Source organism: Copadichromis virginalis, linkage group LG19 (genome assembly GCF_057382275.1).
Source record: "Copadichromis virginalis isolate Kocher_CV1m ecotype Utaka linkage group LG19, C_Virginalis_male_GT1.1, whole genome shotgun sequence".
In the NCBI taxonomy this organism is placed as follows: Eukaryota; Metazoa; Chordata; class Actinopteri; order Cichliformes; family Cichlidae; genus Copadichromis; species Copadichromis virginalis.
Window position 1 is genome coordinate 33,875,224 of NC_140636.1, and position 23,407 is coordinate 33,898,630.

At 40.0% G+C, this 23,407-nt stretch overlaps 4 protein-coding genes across 7 annotated transcripts in view; 2 read left to right on the plus strand and 2 right to left on the minus strand.

Moving 5' to 3' along the window:
- The first annotated feature begins 75 nt into the window (after window positions 1–75).
- Window positions 76–9,241, plus strand: gskip (gsk3b interacting protein). 2 transcript variants are annotated; one of them, XM_085440803.1, is made up of 3 exons: window positions 76–133; window positions 7,789–8,034; window positions 8,134–9,241. In XM_085440803.1, exons 2-3 carry the CDS (start codon window positions 7,792–7,794, stop codon window positions 8,290–8,292), a joined length of 402 nt encoding a protein of 133 aa, XP_085296929.1. In that variant the 5' UTR covers window positions 76–133; window positions 7,789–7,791; the 3' UTR covers window positions 8,293–9,241. The 2 variants fall into 2 exon arrangements, with proteins under 2 accessions (XP_085296929.1, XP_085296928.1); XM_085440802.1 differs by lacking the exon at window positions 76–133 and adding an exon at window positions 218–430.
- A 2,104-nt stretch (window positions 9,242–11,345) lies between these two features.
- Window positions 11,346–13,924, minus strand: LOC146686611 (NPC intracellular cholesterol transporter 2-like). Its single transcript, XM_085442278.1, has 5 exons — window positions 13,815–13,924; window positions 13,482–13,585; window positions 12,546–12,653; window positions 12,269–12,441; window positions 11,346–11,880 (listed from the first exon to the last, which is right to left on the minus strand). The coding sequence occupies exons 2-5, from the start codon at window positions 13,558–13,560 to the stop codon at window positions 11,797–11,799; spliced, it is 444 nt and encodes a 147-aa protein (XP_085298404.1). The 5' UTR covers window positions 13,561–13,585; window positions 13,815–13,924; the 3' UTR covers window positions 11,346–11,796.
- Window positions 13,925–14,043: 119 nt separating this feature from the next.
- isca2 (iron-sulfur cluster assembly 2) lies at window positions 14,044–17,643 on the plus strand. Its single transcript, XM_085442277.1, has 4 exons — window positions 14,044–14,254; window positions 14,459–14,630; window positions 16,722–16,837; window positions 16,948–17,643. Exons 1-4 carry the CDS (start codon window positions 14,193–14,195, stop codon window positions 17,120–17,122), a joined length of 525 nt encoding a protein of 174 aa, XP_085298403.1. The 5' UTR covers window positions 14,044–14,192; the 3' UTR covers window positions 17,123–17,643.
- A 1,365-nt stretch (window positions 17,644–19,008) lies between these two features.
- Window positions 19,009–23,407, minus strand: part of eml5 (EMAP like 5) — a 53,012-nt gene continuing 48,613 nt past the window's right edge. For all 3 annotated transcript variants that reach the window (XM_085442276.1, XM_085442275.1, XM_085442274.1), the window contains 6 exons: window positions 23,223–23,395; window positions 22,352–22,514; window positions 22,163–22,266; window positions 21,926–22,079; window positions 20,411–20,511; window positions 19,009–20,318 (listed from right to left, as the gene is read on the minus strand). In XM_085442276.1, the coding sequence (XP_085298402.1) occupies window positions 20,282–20,318; window positions 20,411–20,511; window positions 21,926–22,079; window positions 22,163–22,266; window positions 22,352–22,514; window positions 23,223–23,395 (732 nt within the window). In that variant the 3' untranslated portion in view covers window positions 19,009–20,281. The remainder of the gene's footprint in view (window positions 20,319–20,410; window positions 20,512–21,925; window positions 22,080–22,162; window positions 22,267–22,351; window positions 22,515–23,222; window positions 23,396–23,407) is intronic.

A 23,407-nucleotide genomic window follows, 5' to 3' on the forward strand; every position in this document is an offset into this window, starting at 1 on the left:
TGCTTTTATCCGGCTGTGAATAAATTAGACTAACAAAAGATAGCAGCTTAACGTGAGGTGGCGCTGATTGGACTGTCCTGCCCACGGAGAGCTGGAAGCTTCCACAAGCCGGAAGAACACCGCTTGCGAGGAGGTGAGAAAAATAAACGCACTTTAGTTAGAAATGATTTTTTTTTTCGTGATCTGAGTAAACCCATCAGTTAGGGTCTAAGCTAGAACTCGCTGTATAATTTTAAAGAAAGTGGCAGAAGTATGGTATGGCGGGCAGTGGTTCAGTTACGAGTTTCCCCCAAAATGTAGCAACTGTTAGCTGTTTAAATTAGCCACAGCTGATCGGACTTTATTTATAATAGCTGCTTTAAATTCGCACACTTATTCATTACCACTGACTATGATGTTTGTTTGTGGACAGGGCACAGCTAGCAATAAGGTAAGGTTACTCACAGTCCTCGAGATGTCGCTGTTACATTGCTTTTATTACTACAATCAGATACCACACACTGTGGTGCAACAGTAATTATCAGATAATGGAAAGTAGAACGCTTTATAATGGCTATATAACAGGACAAGATGCTGATGGTGCACGTTTTGTTTTATTTTTTTGCTTTTATGTTGGTGCTTTCGCTTTAAACAGTGAATTATTTTTAATGCAAAAGAATAGATCTTTATTGTAACTGTTACAATAACAATGAAACACAGTTTGGCATGTCTCCGTTGGCAGTATGTAGATTTTCATTCAGATTCTTTTTATTCAGAGTTTTCTGTGTTTCTCTAAAGTTTTCTTGAGCAACAGTTTTCCAGGCTTTCTAAAAGTCTTTGTGGTGCATGCATACTGTCATTCCTTGCTGCTGGCCTTTGTTCCGACCAATACAATTTCTGAAGTAAGCAGTTTTCGAGTATGTCTCATGACCACCACTTAAATTTCTAAGTTCCTTGTATTTGATCATTTCTATGTTATGCTATTTTTACATTTATTATATTACAGTAGTGTGCAAAAGTCGTGTGTCACCCTCATTTTCTCATATTTTGATTCCAAGGAGACAGACCTTCTTCCTTTTTTAAAGTGGTCTTGAACAAAAAATCTTCAGTCTGCAGGCAGATTTTTCTTTTGACACTTGGCTGCTCTTCCTTTCTTTCTTTCTTTCTTTACTAAACCATTTCACACTGACTCTGAAATCATTCAACCATAAAAATGCACATAATTCAAGGTATGAACTAACTAAAGAGCAGACATAACTGGCTGCACATAACAAATGACTTGGCAAAGAACCAATTTTAAATTGTATCTTGAGGCTCTTTGCTGCTAGCAGTCTGTCAGGAAAACACATAGTCATCAGAAATTATCTCAGTGGAAGTGTGGCTGTCGAGAGGCCATTCTTAAGGAAGGCAAACAGGGAAAACTGCTGAGGTATTAGGGCTGAACGATTATGGAAAATAATCTAATTGCGATTTTTTGCCCCAATATTGCGATTGCGATGCGATATGCGATTATTTTTTAAGGTCTTTGTCTTCTGTATTATTAAATAAATAAAACTAATAAATAAAAAATACACACATCTTACTGATCTCTGCAGTCAGTAACATTACACATAAAGTGCAAACATAATAGCAATTGTATAAACACACACACAAACACGCCTTTAAAATTTAAAGGCGTGAAATTGGACGGTCTAGCCTTCTGATTAGCTAATCAGAACTAGCCTTCTGATTAGCTAATCAGAAGGCTAGTTCTGATTAGCGTCACCGCTGTCTCGGTGGAGTTTAATAAACTCGGCCGTCTGCTTCTTGCTATCTAAAATATAACCAGACACTGGTGTAAATTCTCGACTGTCTCATACTTCTGTTTAATCAGTTTTCTGTTTGACTTTAGTCAGCTGTGTGAAAACCAAGGAGGAACCCACCCGGGGGATTAATAAAGTTTTATTTTATCTAATCTAATAACTTTAATCTCAGCCAAACCGATTTACTCACGAACAAACAAAACACTGAAAAAAGCCCAACAATAACATTTTTAGGTTGTCTAAGTGACTTATATATTACGTTTAACCCGAGCAGCGAAACTCCGCGGTGATCTGAAAATGATGTGCCGGGAGTTGTGCCGTTCTCGGCCGCATCAGTAACCCTCGAGCTCCCGGCTAGCTGTCGAGCTGGTGGGTAGCAGACGCCTCTGAAAACGTCGAAGCACTTTTGCAAATATGGGATATCTTGATAAACCGAGCAGATATTTGATGTTTACACAACTACTTTCTCGCCTGAAAATATGTTAAACGTTTATTTTGTGACCCAGAAAGATTAGTATGAGTAATTTTAAAACTTAGTAGCAGCCGCCATTGCTGGAAACTGGAGTTTGGCTGGGCCGCGCTATGAATTCTGGGATATGGTAGTAATTTGGACAGCCTTCGGCGCGTCGCTGTGACGTAATCGGTCTACAAATGCGGCCTCAGGAGGATGCAGCCCATGAATTTGGACATGTCCAGAGTATAATCGCAGCCTTTGCGGTTAGAAAATTGCACTTGATCATGTCGCGATATTATCGCAAATGCGATATATCGTTCAGCCCTATGAGGTATGATAGTTTAAATCAGAGAAGGACAGCAGTGAGTATCTACAGCCATCTGTGAAACACTGTGGAGGCTCTGTCATGGTTTGGGGGGTGCATTTCAGCCAGTGGTGTTGTGGATCTTGTCAAAATACATGAAATTATGAACACAGAAAAGTACTTGCAGATTTTGGTCTACTAGCTTTTTAACAGATTCATTTTTTTTTAGCATGGCAGTGATCCCAAACACACTGCCAATGAAGTAAAAGCGTACCTGAATAGAAAAACATACGATTACAAGACTGTCAGTGAAGGATTGGCCTCCCCAGAGAGGAGCTCAACATAATTGAAGCATTTTGGGATCATCTTGACAGAGAGTAGAACAAAAGGCAGCCAACATAGAGAGAAAAGCTTTAAATGCCCTTTAAGAAGCCTGTTCTACTACTTAAAGAAATTACAAAAAAATATTGACTTTCAAACTTGTTTTCACCTTATATACTGCATTTCCATGTGTCTTTGCACATGTTTCAATTAATCACTCCACCTTCCCATTTTTCTGGCAAACTGTTGAAAAATGAGGAGTGGCTGTAGACATCTGTTGACATTTTTTTTATAAGCAAATAGGACTATACACTAATTTGTTTGTACACAATTAGAATTTATTCCAATAATTTTTGATCACTAGCATTTTTACTACCTCAGTGGTTTGGTGGATAAACCTTATAATCTAAGGTTTATAAGATATTTTGCCAAAAACCTAGTCTTAAAACACTTTGGTTAGCAGAAAACTAAAAAACTGTACTCTTCCTGGTTCAAGAATGGTATTTAATGTCCATTATTCTACTTTCTCATCCCATAAAAATCATTCTCTGTGTTTTTAACATCGAAGGTATGGATTAGGTCAAGGCTGCTCCCGTGTGAATGATGAAAAACCAGTTAGGAATCACGAGACGGCAAGATATGCAGGAAAAAAAGCTCCTAATGTTATGCAGCTTGACGTAAACGTGGTGTGACAAAACCGAACTTGCGCAACAAATACCTGTTGCCACGGAGCAAGTCGAACACGTGATACGTTGAGTAGTTTTTACTGATTCGTATGGTACGGTTTCAGCTTTCAGTCAAATTTGAAAATTAAAATAAAAGCCTGTAAAAGTTTGTAAATCTGTCCAGTTGAGCACTGGGAAACACTGACACCACCATCAATCAAAATTTGCTGTTTTGTGTTGCCGGGAGCAACACAACCATTCTTGTGTCGAGGGAGTGTTTTAAAGTTCCCTCAGCTGACAACAGATTGAGAAATCCCCTTCAGATACGTGTCTGGTGCAATGTTTTCCTTCTCAGAGGAGCTGTATTGAACTCTGGAAGTGAAGCAAACATTTAAAATTGTCCAGTGGTTGCTCCAAAAAATACAGGTTTAACCTTTAGTCACACAGTCAGCTCCTACAGGATGCTAAGTATTCAAAATAGTCTACTTTGCATTTTTTTTTAAACAAACACGTCAGATCCTCATGTTTCACTTCTGCTTTAGACATGGTGAGATACACTGTCACAGGAAGATCAGATGTGACACACACAGATGTGTTTTTGTCTGTAGCCCTGGTGACCTGTCCAGGGTGTAACCTGCCTCTCACCCTATGCAGGGACATGCCCCAGTCCCATTGTGACCCTGAGTTGGATAAGTAGAAGAAAATGGGTGGATGGTCAGCTTTGTGTTTCCTAAAAAAGTCTTAAAGTCTAAAACCAACCAAACTGAATTTTAAGACTAGGCATCTCTTAACCTTTTAACATCCACCAGCTCATGATCAGACTTGGCTTTGGTTTAGTTATATCCTGTATTAAAGAGGTTGTTTTTCTTTAGAACTTAATTTTTTTTTTAACACCTAAGCAGCTTGTACAGATTCCACCAATGACAGACTGTTTTTAATAATCAGATAAAGACACAAAAACTGGGGGCCAAAGCACAGAGACGGATACGTGAAATGAAGGTTGCATGCTAACAGCTAAACACAGATTTGGCACATACTGGCTTCATTGTTTAAATATCATAGAAATATGGCTCTATCATTAGATAAATAAATCTTTCTAGGATCTCAAGGTTATTTTTTTATCAGATAGATTCCCCATATGGTATGTTGGCAGATCTAGTTTTAACTTTATAATCATGATGCGTTTAATTGCTGCTGTCAAAAATAATCATAACAGACGTTTACTAGCTAATCCTTCAAAACCTGCTGGAATTCACCTGAGCAATGCAAACTTTGTCCCTTTTACAACATTTTTGGTGAACTATGTATCTAATTTTGGAGGTGACCAGTCAGTCCCAGTTTGTGTACCTCATTTACTTCAGAAGATATTTCGGATACTTTGGGCGTTTTGACTTCTCTCCATGAGTTTGAGTTTATGCTTCACTGCATATTTCATCCCATTTATGTGACTGGAATTTTTGTTTATAAATTAGCATCCCGTTTCCTTTTTTAAAGCCTTTTTTTCCTTTGTTCATTATAATTGTTTAGTCAAAGGAGCTTGCAAAGAAAAGCGTCTGGACTTCTTTAAGTTGCTTGAAGACGTTTCACCTCTCATCCGAGAAGCTTCTTCAGTTCTAAGGTCAAATGGTGGAGAGTCCCAGATATAAACCTAGTGGGAGTGACCCCCCACAGAGGGACAAAAGGACCCCCTGATGATCCTCTAGTCGCCTGAGCCAAGGTGGGAAACTGGGCGTGGGTCCCAATCAGCCAGAGTTTCGGGTGTGTTCATTGTGAAACCTGGCCCCACCCTATCATGCGAATTCCTGAGGTCAGATGGCCCAGCATGTGAGTGGGCGTTAAGGCGTCTGGGAAGGATCTCAAAACTGGATTATAGATGGCAGAGAGTTGGTGTCGTAAACCCCGCCTCTGTTCAAAGATGGTCGCTCACAGTGGACATAGATGGATTCTTTCACTCCTCTTTCAAACCATCTGTCCTCTCTGTCCAAAATGTGAACATTGGCATCCTCGAAAGAGTGTCCTTTATCCTTAAGATGCAGATGGACTGCTGAGTCTTGTCCTGTGGAGGTGGCTCTTCTGTGTTGTGCCATGCGCTTGTGAAGTGGCTGTTTGGTCTCTCCGATGTAGAGGTCTGGGCATTCCTCGCTGCACTGTACAGCAAACACCACATTGTTAAGTTTGTGTTTTGGCGTTTTGTCTTTCTGGTAAACCAGTTTCTGTCTGAGCGTGTTGCTGGGTCTGAAATACACTGGGATGTCATGCTTGGAGAAAACTCTCCTGAGTTTCTCTGATACGCCGGCTACATAGGGGATGACAATGTTGTTGCGTCTGTCCTCCTCGCTGGTGTCTGATCTTCTTTTCTGTGCCTCTTTGCTGACTTTAAGAACGCCCATTTAGGATAGCCGCACGTTTTGAGTGCTTCCTTTACATGTGTGTGTTCCTTCTTTTTCCCTTCAGGCTTAGAGGGAACATGTTCTGCCCGGTGGTGTAGGGTCCTGATTACTCCAAGTTTGTGTTTGTAGAATAAGGAGGGGATGTTTTTCTCATTATCATTTAATATTTTAATATGCCATTATTAGTTCATTAGAAGTATATAACCAGCTTTGCATTAAGCATGAATTGAAGTTTTTGATCTTACATTATTCTTTGCATTACAGTGATGGTGATAACTTTAGTTTGATCTTTTCTTACAGGTACCAGAATAATAACATGATTTTCCATTGCAGATGTAACCATGATCATTCCATACACATTGCAGTTCGTTGCTTATTCTAGAGTTGTGCTCAAGGTAATTAAAGGTTAAAAGCTACAGCCAGCGTGAGTCTGGCTGATCTATGGAGGGCAAAGGCTTTGAGCTTGGAAGGCCGCACGCGCTTACACAGCACTTATAAGATGTTATTCTTGATGATTTTGTGCTTAGTCATGTTTTAATATGTTTTAAGTAGAAGTAGCTGATCCAGCAATATTCATTTAATATTATATACTTGATTTAGAGCAATACACACTGATGGTCTTAATAAATGAAAGAGTCCTTGTAGCTGCCATGTTGTGTCTCAGCAGGGTACAGACGGTTCCAGGAGAAGGGGGGCAGTTAGCGTCTGCCCTCGGGAAGGAGACAATGTTATTCTTTGTGTTAAATAAAATTGTCAACATTAATTGTATTACACCTGTCACTACGCATGAGGGGGCGTTCTAATACCCTGATTTCATAAAACTATGGAGATGTGTTTTTTGAGATGAGATCTGAGACTGTCTGCATACAGTGTCCATCTCCCACGTGTGTGATCATTAAATCATCGTTTGACTCAACCCGACCGGACCAGTGTTGTTATTGTGGGTTTTTCCTCTGGTGTCCATCTCCAATATTTTTGAACCATAACATGTTCCAAAGGGTGATGGGAGTCAAAGAGGAGGTACTGGTCCGTGTGTGTGGGCTTCCGGTAAACTTCAATGTTGAGGTTGCCATTCTCTTCAATGTGCACAGCGCAGTCCAGGAAAGGCAAACAGTCGTCCTTTGTGTCTTCCCTGGTGAACTTGATGTTCTTATCCACAGCGTTAATGTGCGCAGTGAAGGATTCCACTTCTTGTGTCTTGATTTTGACCCAGGTGTCGTCCACATATCTTCTAATCTAATCTAATCAGCTAATCGGCTGATTGGGACCCACGCCCAGTTTCCCACCTTGGCTCAGGCGATTAGAGGATCATCAGGGGGTCCTTTTGTCCCTCTGTGGGGGGTCACTCCCACTGGGTTTATATCTGGGACTCTCCACCATTTGACCTTAGAACTGAAGAAGCTTCTCGGATGAGAGGTGAAACGTCTTCAAGCAACTTAAAGAAGTCCAGACGCTTTTCTTTGCAAGCTCCTTTGACTACGATGACCTGGATGACTGAGAACCTTCACAGACATATAATTGTTTAGTTTTTTTCTTTTTTTAAAATTAAACTAATCTGGTATTTTGAAATGCAAAAGAGATCCTCACGGGTCAAAATCTTGAATTATTATCTTATTTGTTCGATTAGCACTTTGGTTAGCAGTTTAGGTTAGTAAAGGCCCTTAAGATATTCAATTCACAATGATATCAAATGATTAATTCTAGAATTCTGATTTTATTTAATGTCTTTTTTTAAATTTCTTTTTGTTAGCATAGTCTGAAACTAATTAATCTTCTCAAAAATCTTGAATGTAACCTCTAAAAACCACCATTTTTCAATTTTTATGCCCATCACACTTGAATCAACCAATGCTGTTGTTTTAACGTGTTATAGGGGATGGAGGTAGACTGCCAGGCTGAGGAGTCCATGGTCTCTGCTTTTGATGAAGAGTCTGTTGAGCTCGGTGACGTCAAGGACATGAGACTAGAGGCTGAAGCAGTGGTCAACGACGTCCTCTTTGCTGTGTCTGAAATGCACGTGTCACAAAGTCTCAACAGCGCGTCCGACGTGGCCTACATAAATGTGGAAACAAGAGAGGGAAACCGTTACTGTCTGGAGCTCACTGAGGCTGGGCTGAGGGTGAGACGATGCAGTGACACGTTACCCACATGCGTTCACTTTTAAGACTTCAAACCGTGCAGAGGTTTTACAGTAAATCACTGATTTCTTCCCAAACAGGTGGTGGGCTATGCATTCGATCAAGTGAACGAGAATTTGACGACTCAGTATCACGAGACTGTTTACTCGCTCCTAGACACGCTCAGTCCGGGTTACAGAGAAGCCTTTGGGAATGCTTTGCTCCAGCGGCTGGAGAGGCTGAAGCAAAACGGACAATGAAAAGGACCAAGATGCTGCATACATTGTACACGTGACACGGGGGTTGATGATGACGGCAATGTTTGAGTATGAGCCAACACTAAGTTTGTTCATATACTTTATCCGGTTATGTGATATCCAACTGCTTAGCTCCCATACAATAAGGGATACCCAACTACGACTGCTTTTGTTCTAAGTTTCATGCCATTGAATTACTTCATGTTATTTCCTTAGGTTTAGTGGCTGATATGGGCTGGCTGTATAGGGCTCTGTGGCGATAGTGTTGTTGACTTTACTGTGGAAAGACTGCAGCTTTTGTGTTTTCAAAAAATTTGTAACGCCACACATTGTTTAAGAATTCTGCAAAGTTTGTGGTCCTTTGAAATGTCAAGAGAGAGAAGCAGCGAGCTACGTTAATACTGGTCCTGTTTACCCCCCGTGCCCTGCTTGCACTAAACCTGTGACCTGATGCTCAGATATGCTCAACTAGCTTTTATTCAGCTGTGAAAGTGCTGAAACTGTTTTTGTTCCAAGCATATACTGCCTTAATCTCATTTTCCATATATATATATCTAACTAGGTCAGGGACAGCACTTATTTTAACAGCTCTAACTACATTGTAATTTGAGTATCTACTAACTCATCAAGTTGTGTTTTATTATTCTGCTTTGGGGGGTTTTCTTGCATACTGCACAATTCATTGCATTTCAGACTTAGCTGTAAAAGTGAAAGGCTTGAAGATATTTCGCTGTTCAAACCTTTTGGTCTTTTTATGAAACTGCACAGCCTGTGTTAACGCTCAGCGAGGATTTCCAGAGCTGCTTTAAAACGCTGGTTTTCTCTGCATGTGACCTGGTTAAACTTCTTCATCAGTATTATCAAATCTACAGACTCTTTACATCTGTGCATTCATACTGTCATTCCTTGCTTCTGGCCTTTGTTCAGATCAATAAAATTTCTGAAGTATGCAGTTTTTGAGTTTGTCTCATGACCAGCAGTTTACAGATTTAGTTTTTTCTATTTTTACATTTATTTTACAATAGAACTGTGCAAAACTCTTGAGTCACCCCTTTCTTCTTTACACTGTGCTTCCAAGGAGACAGACTTTCTTCCTTTTTTTAAAGTGGTCTTGTACAATAGTTCTCAAGGCTCCAGGCAAGTTTTTCTTTACATTGGCTGCTTTTTCCCCTCATTTTTAATCTGGTCCTTTTACTTGACCATTTTCAGAGGGATTATTTACAATTATTTATTCTTTTACACATGAGTCATTCAACCATAAAAAGGCAACTAACTACCCCAGCAGACATTGGCAAAGAACCAAACTTAAATTGTATCTTTATGGACTTTGTTACTTACAGCCTGTCAGAAAAACACATAATTTGCTTTGCCAGACATGAGTGAGGGTTTTTGCACCAACAAGGTAATTCCCAAGGAGCTAGTGGGAAACTTCGCACATCTCTGCCTTGTCATGGTTTTCAGTTTTAAAGCCAGCATAAAAACCTTTATCCGGGCAGTAATTTTTTTTATAGATCCAATTAAAAACATCCAACCACTCAAAAAGATGGTTTAATTTGCTCTTTCAAAAACAGAACAGTAAAACAACACAAAGCAACCCAGGGGCGTAGAGCCTTAAGCATGTGCACGCAGCATACAAGGACAGACAAGAAGCCCTCCTCCCACAGACATTGATTATCTTGTTAATAGTATTACAACTTCACTGTGTATGACTCTGGATACTGTAGCTCCTCTGAAAAAGGCCCAAATCAGAAGTACTTGAATCCCTGGTAAACCAGGAGAAGCTTAACTTGACGTGTAACCTGCGAGGGCTGCAGATATGGTCTAACGTTATCAGCAATGACAAGGACATGGGGGGGGGGGGGGGGGGGGGAAGCAAAACTAGAAAATTTGTCAAGAGGAATCAGGAGAGAGCGATGACCTGTGGCTGCCACTGGCTGGCTCCCTTCTTGAAGGTGGTCTTGTTGCCTCGGCAGTGCACCTTTTGTCACTTTCATTTGTACCAAGGCAGGTGAAATGGAGTCACAACAGTTTACACTTCCTTACTGCACAGACTGATATCTCGGAAGTTTAACTGCATTAAACTGTGATGATTGAGCTTTCCCTTATTGGTTTTTTATTAGTGTAGTTTCATTCCTCATTTGAAGAACGTGTTTTCCGAGCTGCCTGATTAGACCTGATGACACCAAAAAAGGTTGAGCCAAAAGAAATAAAAGGAAATAAAAGCAATTGCCTCGTACCAGTCTGACTATATAACTTTATTATACAAGTTGTTATGGAAGTTCCCCGACGGGTAACCAGATGCCTGAACTACAAAACAGGTTTTTCTCTTATCCAGAAGTCTGGCTCACTTCTTGTTTTGCCATGGCAACTTATTCTGCAGAGCAGTTTCTCAGAATAGAGATCAGCAGGTATGAAATCACCTAATGACACCAGAAAACAGCATCACCATTCCTTGAAGATTCCTCCTCAGGCCTGCGTGCAGATTATGAGGGCTGAAAGTTTCAGTAGTGTGTCATGTCAGCGTTTGTGATTATCCCTTGCTGTTGTTTTTTGTTCCCCCCCCCCCTCTGTTAGCTGCAAAAAACAAATTCTATAAAGTCCCAGTATATTATAAAACCTGCCTTATTTGTACTTAGACTGAGCCCACTTTTATATTTACTCTTTAACTCAGAGCATTTTTATATTAAAAAAAAAAAAAAGTCAAACAATTTAATGAAATATGAATCAATTCTTGAACATCCAACTATAACACTCTACAAAGCTCTTCCTCTTACACACTCATACTACCGTTTTCTTGCTTTTATGTTTAACCTCAGTTCCCGTATAGTAAAGTTTCATGTTCCTTTTTTTTTTTTTTTTTTTTTTTTTAAAGAATCAGCTGTTGTGCATTTGACATTTTAGTCTTTATTGGTCAGATGCTGCCGGTGTCAAGCCTTTCATATGAACCAAGCTTTCTACAGTCACTTATGGTAAATCCTGGGCTTTTGTGACAGTGCTCGGGTAAGTGAACCCAGATGATGGCAGGATACCCTGAATATTAAAATACAGGCCTTAGGTGTTTGACAAAGTTAGTTTTATTGAAAACACACATTCATGTAACAAAAATGCCATTTGGGCACACATTTAGAGCTCCATTAGAATTTTCTTTAACAATTCCCTTAAATCTTGCTGCACACGGTCAACAAGAAATATTACAAAATTCATAGTAAAGATCAGTACAGCATGTACCTTCTGACTACACAGCAGCCAGTAAGACAAGACAGTTCCACAGCAGTGGAATGTAGTTCAGGGTCAATCACACATCCACAACTCGTAATTTGATTATTAGGAAGACCGTGGGGAGAAAAAACAAAAGCCTCTAATTTCAGCAGAATTTTAGATGTGCGATAAAGTCTTGCAAACTAGTGAACACTTAAAAATCAGTTTGATCGATATAAAACAAGATCTTTCAATGTTAGTAGAACACTTGTCAAAACTAGTTCCCTTTCAGAGGCATTTACTTGTTTGCTACACAAGCTGAACTGGAAACTTGATGCAGAAGAGATCCTTCGTGTTGTCATCTCGTAGCTCCCACTCCACAACCAGCTTGAGCTGGAGGGGAAAAAAAGAAAAGAAAAAAGTAGCCAGTGAACAGAGTGCATGTTCGATGTCAATGAAAAGAGAAATAAAGGGTACAAGAGCAGAGTCCAGAATTACTGATACAGGCTGAAAACTTAAAGCAAAACTAGTCGTACACATTAACAAAATCATCATGATGGAATATTAGAGACTATAGTCATGCTTGCACACATTTTCCCAGCTAACAGTTTGCCATGACCTGAAGGAGTCAATTACTGTTTAAATCTCCATAGAATAAAACCATAAGAGACCTTTAAATGCAGATTTGTCACATTACAACAGCCTGCAGACAGGAAAGAAACTGATAATGACCAGTATCGAGGAGCAAACGACTGTTGCCAGGGTGGCATGAACTACTTACAGCTGGATACTCGTCCTTTACAGGTAATGTAGCCACATAGTGATAAGTCTGCCCATTCTGGATGGGACACTCAATTCCAGATTTGCAGCCGTCTACAATCGGAATAGCGAAGGGGATAGGAACGCCAGCGATGACGCCGTGAACCACTGCAGTGCTCTCCTGGCTCGGCACAGCTTGAAGCAAACATGACAATGTGATTAAAGCTTTAGTTGTAAAAGAAATGCATTTATATTCTGGACGTTGGGAGAAACATTTCTAAAAGATGGGGCTCACTCACCAGAGGTGAATGTCACATTGACTGTGTAGGAGTCTCCTCTTTTTAGCTTGCAGGGCTGACTGGGACAAGGGGTGATTTCAACCGTCACCACTTTCCCAGAAATAGAGCCTGAAGAGAGACAGAAAAACAAAACAGGATTGGAGGGATTTCATAGTGTGCATGCTTACAGTTCTGCCTTTAAAAAAAAAAGAAAAAAAAAAAAGTTTAAAATTGAAGTGAACTCATCGCAAAGTGCAACTAAACCACCAGATTCATGCTTTTGCAAGACAAATACAGGTCTAGGTCATATTCAGGGTGGCATCTGGTTAGATCACCAAAGCCTCACTATTGTGTGGTAAATGTTGTTCAAAATATATAAGAAGAGCTTGTGTGGCTGTTTATATTATGGACATGTAGGGGTGTGTGTGCGCATGTAGATCTAGGCGTGAACGGTGCTACCTCTGTTTAAGCGTGGTGGAGGAGGACAGGTTGAATAACTTGAAAGCATATAGTGAACTTAAAAAACAAAGTGCACAATTCTGTCAGTCAGCTTTCCTGTTTTCTTGATACAGCAGCATGAGGAAGCACTGGTACATGTTAGAGACATCTATGAGTCATCTACTTTCACTCCAATACCAGTTTTGAATGGCTTGAGTCTTGTTCCTGACAAATACCACTCATATTACAAAAACACATGACTTAAGCTGAATCATGGAGACCCATCCTGGAATCTGAACTGAAGGACGAAAATCAAAAATAATTAAAATATCCAAGACTATAAGTGACAGAAAACTAGTCTATGAAACCGATTAAAGAGATTCAATAAGTTTAATAACAAACAAGTGTATTAATCGCACATTCAACAGTTTCGACGGATCACACGGGTTAAAATTAGTCTCTTAGTTAGCATTTAAATGGAGAAGTGAATCATCACCATCAGCGTGACTCGTAACTTACCGCAATCTAAAAATTTCACCGTTTCCGCGCAGCTGAATCCAATCAAGCACAACACAATGAAACTGGTCCGGGCGTCCATGTTTTCCCCTTTGCTGTGTGTGAGCCTAGGAACAAAAAAAATCTTTACTCCACAGGAAAACAAACTCAGTCCCCGCAGTCAGTGTTTGAGTCAGATGACTTGTTTGCTCGTCCCGCGGACGTCCCTAGTACAGCACTGAGTACAAAGCTTAATAACAACGACATTTACTTAAACTTGATGGAAAATTAGTAAAATTGCAAAATAAAACGTATAATTTTTGTTGAAAACCACGATATAAACTCTATAAATTATACCTTTAGCTGACGACGTCGTAAGAGCTACCACCTTTCTTCCTGCACTGTCAGCTACGAGAGGCGGCGCGTATTTAAAAGGTTCCTGGCGTGTCCTCCACCCGACGGTGAGCCTGTCAGGAACCTAACCCCTTCTTAATACCCCGCCTTCTGCCTTGTAATTGGAGGATCAAAACATCAGACGTGAAACGCACAAATTCTCTCTAAGCTCCACCTACAAGGGCAAAGAGCTGAGAAGAGATATGCCTGCAAGCCACGATTAAGGTATCGAATACCCAACGAGTCATGATTGGCAGCTAGTACAACGAATCAAATGGCTAACATGGGCACGATAATATACGTCGATGTAGGGGCGGGGTTTAGCAACATCTGTTATGGAAGATGTCCTTCGTGAGAAGAGCAATGATATCTGCGTCGAAGTCAAGATTATTGACTCTCGCTAGGTAAAGTTAATTTCTCACAAATTGCAGGACATATTAAACGTCTCTCTAAAAAAGTAATAACTAATAAAGTCCTGATTGTGTAAAAAATGTAGCTACTGCTAGCTAGCTAGCAGGTTAGCCTTCAATGCTACCAATAAGTAACGTTATGCTAACGAGCTAGAAGGCTTGTTAGCAACGCTGCAAGTGTGATCTGTTGTTTTGCAGGGCATCCACTCTCCCAAACATCTTCAACGTGACTGAGCAATTACACCGTCTTCCTCACAACTCCCAGTCGCTGTATGTAGCCGGGCTTCGGTGCTACAGCAGCGCCTCCACCCAGGAGAAGCCAGGGGTGTCAGGTTCATCTGAAGTACACCTCACTGAGTCATGCGTGAAGGTTAGGACACACTCTTAAACTGCTGTTTTCTGCTAAAACCTCAAAAGCTGAAACACCAAGTCACCATAATTCAGGCTAAGAGTTTGACTCCTTTAGAGACCAATTAGACTGAGCTTATTTAACCCTGTTGTTTGGGGACGCCATGACACTGTCAGTTTTTCTAGTGTTTAATTTTTGTAAATACTAAAACACACACAATTTAAAAAAAAAAAATCATCAAGAAATCAAGTTTCCTTCGGGATTAATAAAGTATTCTGATTCTGATTGATTCTGATTCTGAAGTTTACCAATAGAGTTCATCAAGGTGAAAAGTTATTCAGATCAAAATGCATTTAAACTTGAGTTTTCAAAGTATGCTAAGGTTGTAGGTCCACCCTGAAAAACTCCAGGGCCCGTATCCCTAAAGATTCTGAGAATCCTCTCAGAGAGCTCCTAACTTAACCTAAAAATTCCTTGCCAGGAGTTTTAGCTTAGAAGTGATTCCAGAACATTTTCAGTGAACTCTGAGCAAGGAATGGATGGAAAATCCTATCTTAGTGAGGAGGTGTGGTTGACCCCGTTGCTAGGTATGAGTCATCATTTCAAAAGCCGTGATTGGTTGATCCTACAAGTTTGATGGAAATGAGCTTTTGGTGATAATGAGCAAAGGATGTACCCTCAAATCAATAAACATAATTATACACTCTAATCTTATGCTGACTGTAATTGTAAATAATATTTCACATTCAAGAAAATATCTGGAAAATGAATAGTAAGCTGTAGGGGTTATAGCCATTAGAATCTAAAATATGTGAAAACTTAAACTCATTACACCCTGTTCAAATAATGATTCGTGTCTTATTTGCTCATATAAATATCCTAGCTGGCATATTTTGTACTTTCACTCCCATATGGACCCCGTTGAAAACAAGATGGCCTATCTCAAGAGGCTGTCCTTAATGAAGTAGAAATCACAACGTTACAAGTCCAGTGTGGTCTTAACGAGGGTAACACGGCTCAGCTTTTAGCAATGTCTGTGATTGCAGACCCAAGTCATCACTGCTGCATTGTTGCATTTTCCCGGTTGCCAAATACCTCGGGGTTGTGATTACTTTCGTCTCCGGTGTAATAGCGTTGTGGCGTCGAGTTGGTGAAGTAATTGCATCTCTAAGGAGATCCACCACAAACATGATTCCTGCACGATCCAATCTGTAGCATCTCAATAATTCCCTGTCATCCAGTGTTTGCAGGACATCTCTCCTGCCTCTTCTGTTGGCCATTTTGTGCAGCTGCTTAGGGGAACTCCTAAGCCACTAAAAGTCCTCTTCCCTGCTCTTAGCAGATCTCGCCTTAGGAGCCCTTTTAAGCGCTAGGAATCTTGAGGAATAGCTTTTATATTAACTGGGATTGTCGTGTCACTTTTAGGGGAAATTCTAAGAAAACGTCATGACTCTGAGAATTTTCTTAGAATTTGGCCGCTAGGAGCCACTTTTTGCACAAAGATTCTTTAGGGATACGGGCCCAGGTCTGTACCAATCAGAGAACATATGTTTGAACACAGAGCTACACACTAATATACTGTATACAATAATTAGCTCATGGACAACGAGATACAGTTGATCTCAAACTTTCAAACACCAGCATCAGAAAACTGCAGACACTTTTTACACGTTGAGAGGCTTAATTAAAAAAAATGTTTTCCTTCCTTCAAACTTACTTTTATTCTACCAGGAACTCCCATGTGCTTTTAGATCTAATCCTTTTTATGAGCTAACAGCCATACAAACACCTAACATATCAGAAATGCAGCAACAGCAAATGTAATGTAAAATACACAAATACCCAGAACAAAAAGCAGTGGCAGCAGCTCAGGAAAGACAACCACATCTTTTTCACCACATTCCTTATGATGCCTTTTAATTCAGAAATAGATATCAGTGTTTTTATCATTTTGATCTTTCTGCTAAATATTCTATTTCCAAATTGTTTAGTGGGAAAATGCTCCACACAGGAAGACCCCAGCTGGCTAAAATTGGTTATCATTCACTCTCTGTTTTGATAAATGAGTATGTGTACCTCATGTGTTATATCTAATATGCTTATTTAATACAGAGACTAGGGGAGATCACGGAAAAGGGCGAGTACCTGAGAATATATGTGGAGGGAGGAGGCTGCTCCGGGTTTCAGTACAAGTTTTCGGTTGACAGAAAGAAGAACGAGGACGACAGGTAAACAACCCCGAATCAAGATTTCCTTATTGCATAATCTAGTGATACATGTTCCTTGTTGTTGTTTCCTTATGGGCTTTTTATCAGCTGTGCCACTGCTGTGATTTCAGAGTGTTTGAGAAAGGAGGAGTTGGCGTTATTGTGGACCAGGAGAGCCTGGAATTTGTGAAAGGATCCACGGTGGACTTCAGTCAGGAGCTTATTCGCTCCGCCTTCCAAGTGCTCAAGAACCCACAAGCTGATCACGGCTGCTCCTGTGGCAGTTCCTTTTCTGTTAAACTATGATCCTGCCTAACTCATTCCCCGACACCTGCAGCAGTAATATGCAGCACTCTGATTTCACAGTTTATTGGGTGCACATGTGCAAAACGATAAAATATGAAGAGATATTTCTCATTTGAGTGCATAAGATAACTAATATAATAATAATATATAACTAATATATATATAACTGTACCTAATAAACTGAGAAGTCAGATCATTTTATCACATTGGACCCGCTCATAATTCATTTCACTTTTAACAGCTCGACATGAAAACTAGTAGATTAAAATTAGTCTTTTTTGCTGTGAAAATGACTTGAACTGAATGAACAACAGATGTAAACAGTATTCTATTTCAAATTGTGTACAAGATAGGAGACGATGATGCTCACTGACAGTCAATATTTAGCAGTACTTTAAAAAAGGTTGACATGAAGTATGTGAGTATTCAGTTCTTGTAAAATATGTAAATAGGCGATAAATATAAAGTTCAAAACTATATTTGTTTTATATGTAATAAATTAAGCACATTTAAGATTTTCACCTGTTCTGTTGTTTTTAATTTGTTACTTTCACAATCTCGTGAAACACAACAGCTCCATGAAAAGCCTCCTTTGCTTAGCGGAGGTGTTTCAAGTGTTTCAGTGATCCCAGGAAATCTGTTATGTTGGGCCGCTCGTAGGTATCAACCATGGTAGGCTTAAGTACAAAGACGATGGCCCCCTTTCTTCTTTCTTTTGTCAATTTGTATATTCCAGTTAGGATTCACCTGGTTATCCTCCTTTAACCTCCTAAGACCCGAACTCTTTCATGGCATGCATTTTGAATTTTTCTTTGCTATTTGGGTTGATTGGGACCTAAAGAATGTAGAAACAAAGAATTACCAGATTATTTTTTTCAACCTAATTTTTGTTTTTGAGAAAAATGAGATCCACATATGAGGACATTTGTTTCAAATTTTGATAGAACTGTGGCAGTATAATGTCCTCGTAAGTGGCTATCAGGCCCTTGTAGAAAATAATTAAGTATTTTGGTCTAGACGTCCCAAAATGTGATGTCCACATATGTGGATGCCAGGTCCTAGGAGGTTAAAGTCTCCTTCTGTCTCCTCTTCTGCAGTCCCATATTATGAACTGAGATCTCATTTAACATGGTAAGCTAAATTGATTTCCAGGTCACAGGCAGTAGAATGAAGGACAACTGAGAGATACCCTTGTATATAGTACAATCACAACACAAATAAAGGAATCTTTAAGCTTCCTGCTAATCTAACTTTTTTTACTGCCATGGTGTCAGTGCAGTCAGTTTTTCCTATTTGTCTTTTGGGAACCAACCTTCACATGGACAGGTTTGAGACCAAGAAAGTTCAGTAGAGTTTCACAGTGCAAATTCAACAAGACGCACTAATTCTCAAACCTGGTTCTCACAAAGTGCCAAGCACATTTTAAGTTCCTACATGATGCTGGTGTGGAGCCAGTTCTTGCTTTGGCTACTGTAAAACAACCTACTGTGCAACAAAACTAAACTTTATAACTCATAATGTGGCAAAAGCTGTGGTCCCGAATAAATCTGAGCAAACGTGTACCTGGGGAGGAGATCATGGGGCAGAATCTGCAAGCCGAGCTTCTTGTGGTCGCCCTTCTTAAATCGATGAACATTGTGGTTCAAATTTTTTGCTGTCACTAATTTTTTTGATGGCAACACGTGGAGCTGGATCACCGGCACTTGGGAGGTGATCTAGGATACTTCATCTTGGAAAGGAAAACCTGAACCAGGGATGGGTTTGTCAGAATTCACCCAACTGCAAAACAACTGTAGCAATATAATTTTTCTAAAAATAAGTGCATTAGGGAATATTTGAGCAATTCTCAAGCATCATCAGTCTCAATAAACACGGATGAGTCCAAGTTTCAAAGATCATGGTTGTGTTTTATTTTAATTATTTTTTAATAAAGTGGAATTTAAGAAACATCTCACAAAAATATACAAAAAGAATATCTACAAATGGTATATACACTGATGAAATGTAAATCAAAATATGCAGCAACTTTTTTTTAGTAGTTAGTCTTAATGCAAGGAGGAAATCTTTTGCACTTTTTTTAATATTCTCTGATAAACATTCCATTTAAGCAATATCTTATTTCACGAAACATCAACGCACTGTTGAAAAAACATCACACCGCTCATAATCATGAAAATGCAACAACAACATATCGTAGCAGCACACTAAAAAGTGACCACTGGAACTGCAACGAGTGCAACGAGATCTCAATTTACAGCTGTTCTTTTTGTTTTCTGAGGAATTTGGTTCAGACAGATTGTCTTCCCGTAAGCCATGCACACACCCTTTAATAAATCACAAACGAATCCTCAAACACGGACGTTAATATGACATGAGGGGAACACTGCAGAGGGCGGGTGGGGTAGGTTGGGTGGGGGTTGAGGTCAATCAGTCAACAGCACGACCACGTTATCACGTCTTGAATGAACCACCAGGGCGACACAGTGAGCAGGTCAGGTGTACAGTGCATAGTATGCTTTGGCATGCTGACATCCAGAACATAACAGTGGATGTTACATTCAGGAGGAAGGCCACAGGATTTGGAATTACCAGTTAAAAACAGAATAAACGGATGAAAAAAATAAATAAAAAAAAGGTAATAAATAAATAAAATGAAACAATACAAAAAGAATCCAAACCCTTCTAAACGCTCAGATTAAGGCTAATTCAGTTTGCTACATGTTTGTTTCCTTTTTTGAAAAATGGCATTGTCAGTAACACAATTTCAGAGGCCTGCCACATGGCAAAACTGCTATTTGGGACACGTACACAGATAAGCTTGTTTTTCAAAAAAAGAAATAATGCATCACTGAAATGATATGCACATATTAGGTGTTTTATTCTTTTCTTCCTCAGTGACGATGTGATGTTAGGAGAGCAGGGCTGTATGCCCTCTGCCTGTTTTCACAATCAAGGACTGTGATGAAGATGAGCCTTGCACATATGCATGCACCTAGTTTTGAGGCAGTAAGTCGAATCACCGGTTTATCTCATTTACAAGCTGCCAGGTCCCTCCTCCTCCTCCTCCTCCTCCTCGTTGTTTAAATGTCTCCTTTAGTTTTCTTTTCTGTTTTTTTCTGACCCCTGACTTTCTGATGTTGGATGATCCCAGTGTGATCCTCAATGCGGGGCATGGACACACCTCCACACAAAGAGGCTGGAAGGGACATAAAAGAAAAGGCTTGCATCACTTAACACTGAGACTGAAACACTTGTAAGCGATGGTGTAATTTGGATTCTCGGTCATACCTTCTGTCGTCCCCGCCGGCGCTGACAACGAAGCGATCTCCGTTTGTGAAGCGTACGTTTGTCAGATGAGCAGAATGGCCCAGGAATCGTTTGTGTTTGGCCTGAAACAGAACACAGAAAGTATTTATATAAACTGCTACTGATAGTTTTTAAAGTGCAGTAACACATTTATATATTATCTACACGTGGATCACATGCATAAGCTTATAGCAAAGCAATGGGTGTGCCATTGTGTTTTACCGAAATCTGCATTTTTCTGTTATTTCTGCTCACTTGATAAACAAAATTGTCTATTAGGCTTGAATAAATTATATTATATATTACAATTATATAAAGTTAATTTTTCTAGGTGATCAATTTGTCAGTTAACTGACAAATGATTATAAAAAGAAATTCTATGGCCACTTTATTAGGTATACCTGTTCAGCTGCTTCATATTACAAATATGTCATAAAATCACATGTTGACAGGAGTATATATATATATATATGTCTAGTTCTCTGGGATTTTTTCACAGATCCATCTCTAGGGATTACAGAATGGTCGGAAAAGAAGAAAATATCCAGTTCTCTGGGTGGAAATGTCTTGTTGATGTGAGAGGAGAATGGCCAGACTGCTTCAAACTGATTGAAAGCTAACAGTAACTCACTAACATGCATAAAAGCATCTCTGAAAACACACTGAACCTTCACACTGAACCAGCACATCAACAGAAAAACAAACTTGGTGGTAGCTTCTATCGCCAAAATAGGACAATGGGAGATTGTAAAACTGTTGCCTGGTCTGATGAGTCCTGATTTCTGCTCCAACAGTCAGATGGTAGGGTCAGAATTTAGTATAGACAACATAAAAGCATGGATCTGCCCTGCCTGTATCAACAGTTCAGGCTGCTGCTGCTGTAATGGTGTGGGGGATATTTTCTTGGCACGTTTTGGGCTGCTTAGCACCAAATGGGAATCTTTTAAACTCCACAGCCTGCTGACCACGTCCATCCCTTTATGACCACAGTGTCTTTATCTTCTGATGGCTGCTTCCAGCAGGATAACACACGATGCCACAGAGCTCATATCATATCTGGTTTGTTTAACATTACAATTAGTTCACTGTACTCAAGTGACCTCCACAGGAACTGAGGCAGCTCTGAAGGCTACTAGCAAAGTGTCACTTTTACATGGATTTGTGGCATCAAATAAAAAGTTTTTATTGTTGAAAAATGTTCTGACAAGTTCTGACAAGTATTAGTAGAGTCTGTGCACTTCTTTCAGACCATTTATCTCACTGATCCCCTCAGACCTAAGGTTTGCATGTATTACTATTTTTTTGTTTGTTATTGGCACTAGGGGGCGGTGGAGACACAGACTGGAATTAAGATGAGCAGCACAGACCGCCAAAAAAATACCTAAAAATGTCCAAAGGGTTACTAAAACTGCCAGAAAAATGCCGGTAGTAGAAAACAGGTGCTGCCCTAATACATCAAACACAATCGCAATCATAAAATTATGCAATCATACTTACAAATTTCTCTGGACAGAGAAAGTCAAACAGCTTTACCATCCCAAAATCATCGCCCGTGACGATGTTAAGGCCCGAGTGGGACACGCAGGCACAGGTGACGTCTGCTTTGTCAGTGTTACGGGACCAGATCCCTACGACCTCGTCCCCAAGGACACTGGGTACACACACAGTGACATTTTCCTTAGTTTCCAAATAAATAAGGATGCCTTCTGTTACTCTTATTAGTGTGACCCTCACCTTGTCCAGGTGGCCCAGGTGATCCTGTCAATATAAGACTGTTCTGTGACCTGCTTCCCAGATGGCACCTCGTACACGAGTCGTTTATAAGCACCCGTGGATATCTGTTTAAAGACATGGCAGGTTAGAGAAGTATCAGCTCGCCAGCGTCTCACTCTCTCCTGCAACAAGTTAATGAGCCCTCCACACCTGGACGTAGTTGCTGTCGGCAGAAAAGTCCATCTGCATCACGAAGCTGGGGATGTCCCTGCAGCTGTTGATTCGGTTCAGCTGCGGGCCGAGCGTCAGGTCGTAGAAGTCAACGGCGCACTCATTGGAGCCCACAGCCAGGTAGCGAGAATTCGGACTGAACCTGCGAAGGAGGAGATGAAATCACAATTCTCCTCAGATTTGTTTAACAGTACGCCAAGTACAGTTGGAGTATTCTTCAGTTTAGATGGTTCATTAAACATATCACAGTGACAAATCACATCAAAAAAATATTAAATGTCAATAAATATAAAAAATAAAATAAAAATAGAATCTATTCACATAGTGTGGCGATTGTAGACATCCAGAGTCTCAATAAATGTGTCTTTCAGTGACTCATGAGGCAAGTTGTAAGAAAATATTTGACAGATACTAAAACTAAGGCTTATATTTGATTTTAGTTTTCTAATTCACAAGGTTTCAGTTTTTGGTTAACTAAAATGTCTTTTTTCACATCTAATTATAGTTTTTGGTTTAGTTTTAGTTAACCTTGCTCTGGACAGTGCAAATCATAATGTGTCCCAGACAAATGTCTTACTCTTAATCCATATCCAGCTGGCACTCGCTGACTTCAGCCCTAATCCTTTGAGATCCACACAAACATTTTGTCGGGAGCTTGAAACCAAAAATTGATTGTTTTTTGGCTGTGGCTGCTGAAGGGTGTAAATAATGACAAAACTGGCAAGACGGTCCACCTCACTAACGTCCTTCCTCATTACAAAAATGTTCTTTTATAAATAAGAAAAGACTTTTAGACACACCAAAAAAGTTTTTACTGAAGGAAAGTTTGACTGTGCTTTGTGTGCATTACCTAATATCCTGAATAGGTGAACGCCGGTCCCTTTTCTTCCCCCAGATTTTGAGTGAGGCGACCAGCAGGATGATGAATTCTCCATTCTTCATGCCGATGGCCACCATGTCTCCCTCAGGACTGTAGCTGATGGTGTGCGCCGGGTGGCCCAGGTTCACCTTATTCAGCATCTTCTGTTCCCCCCA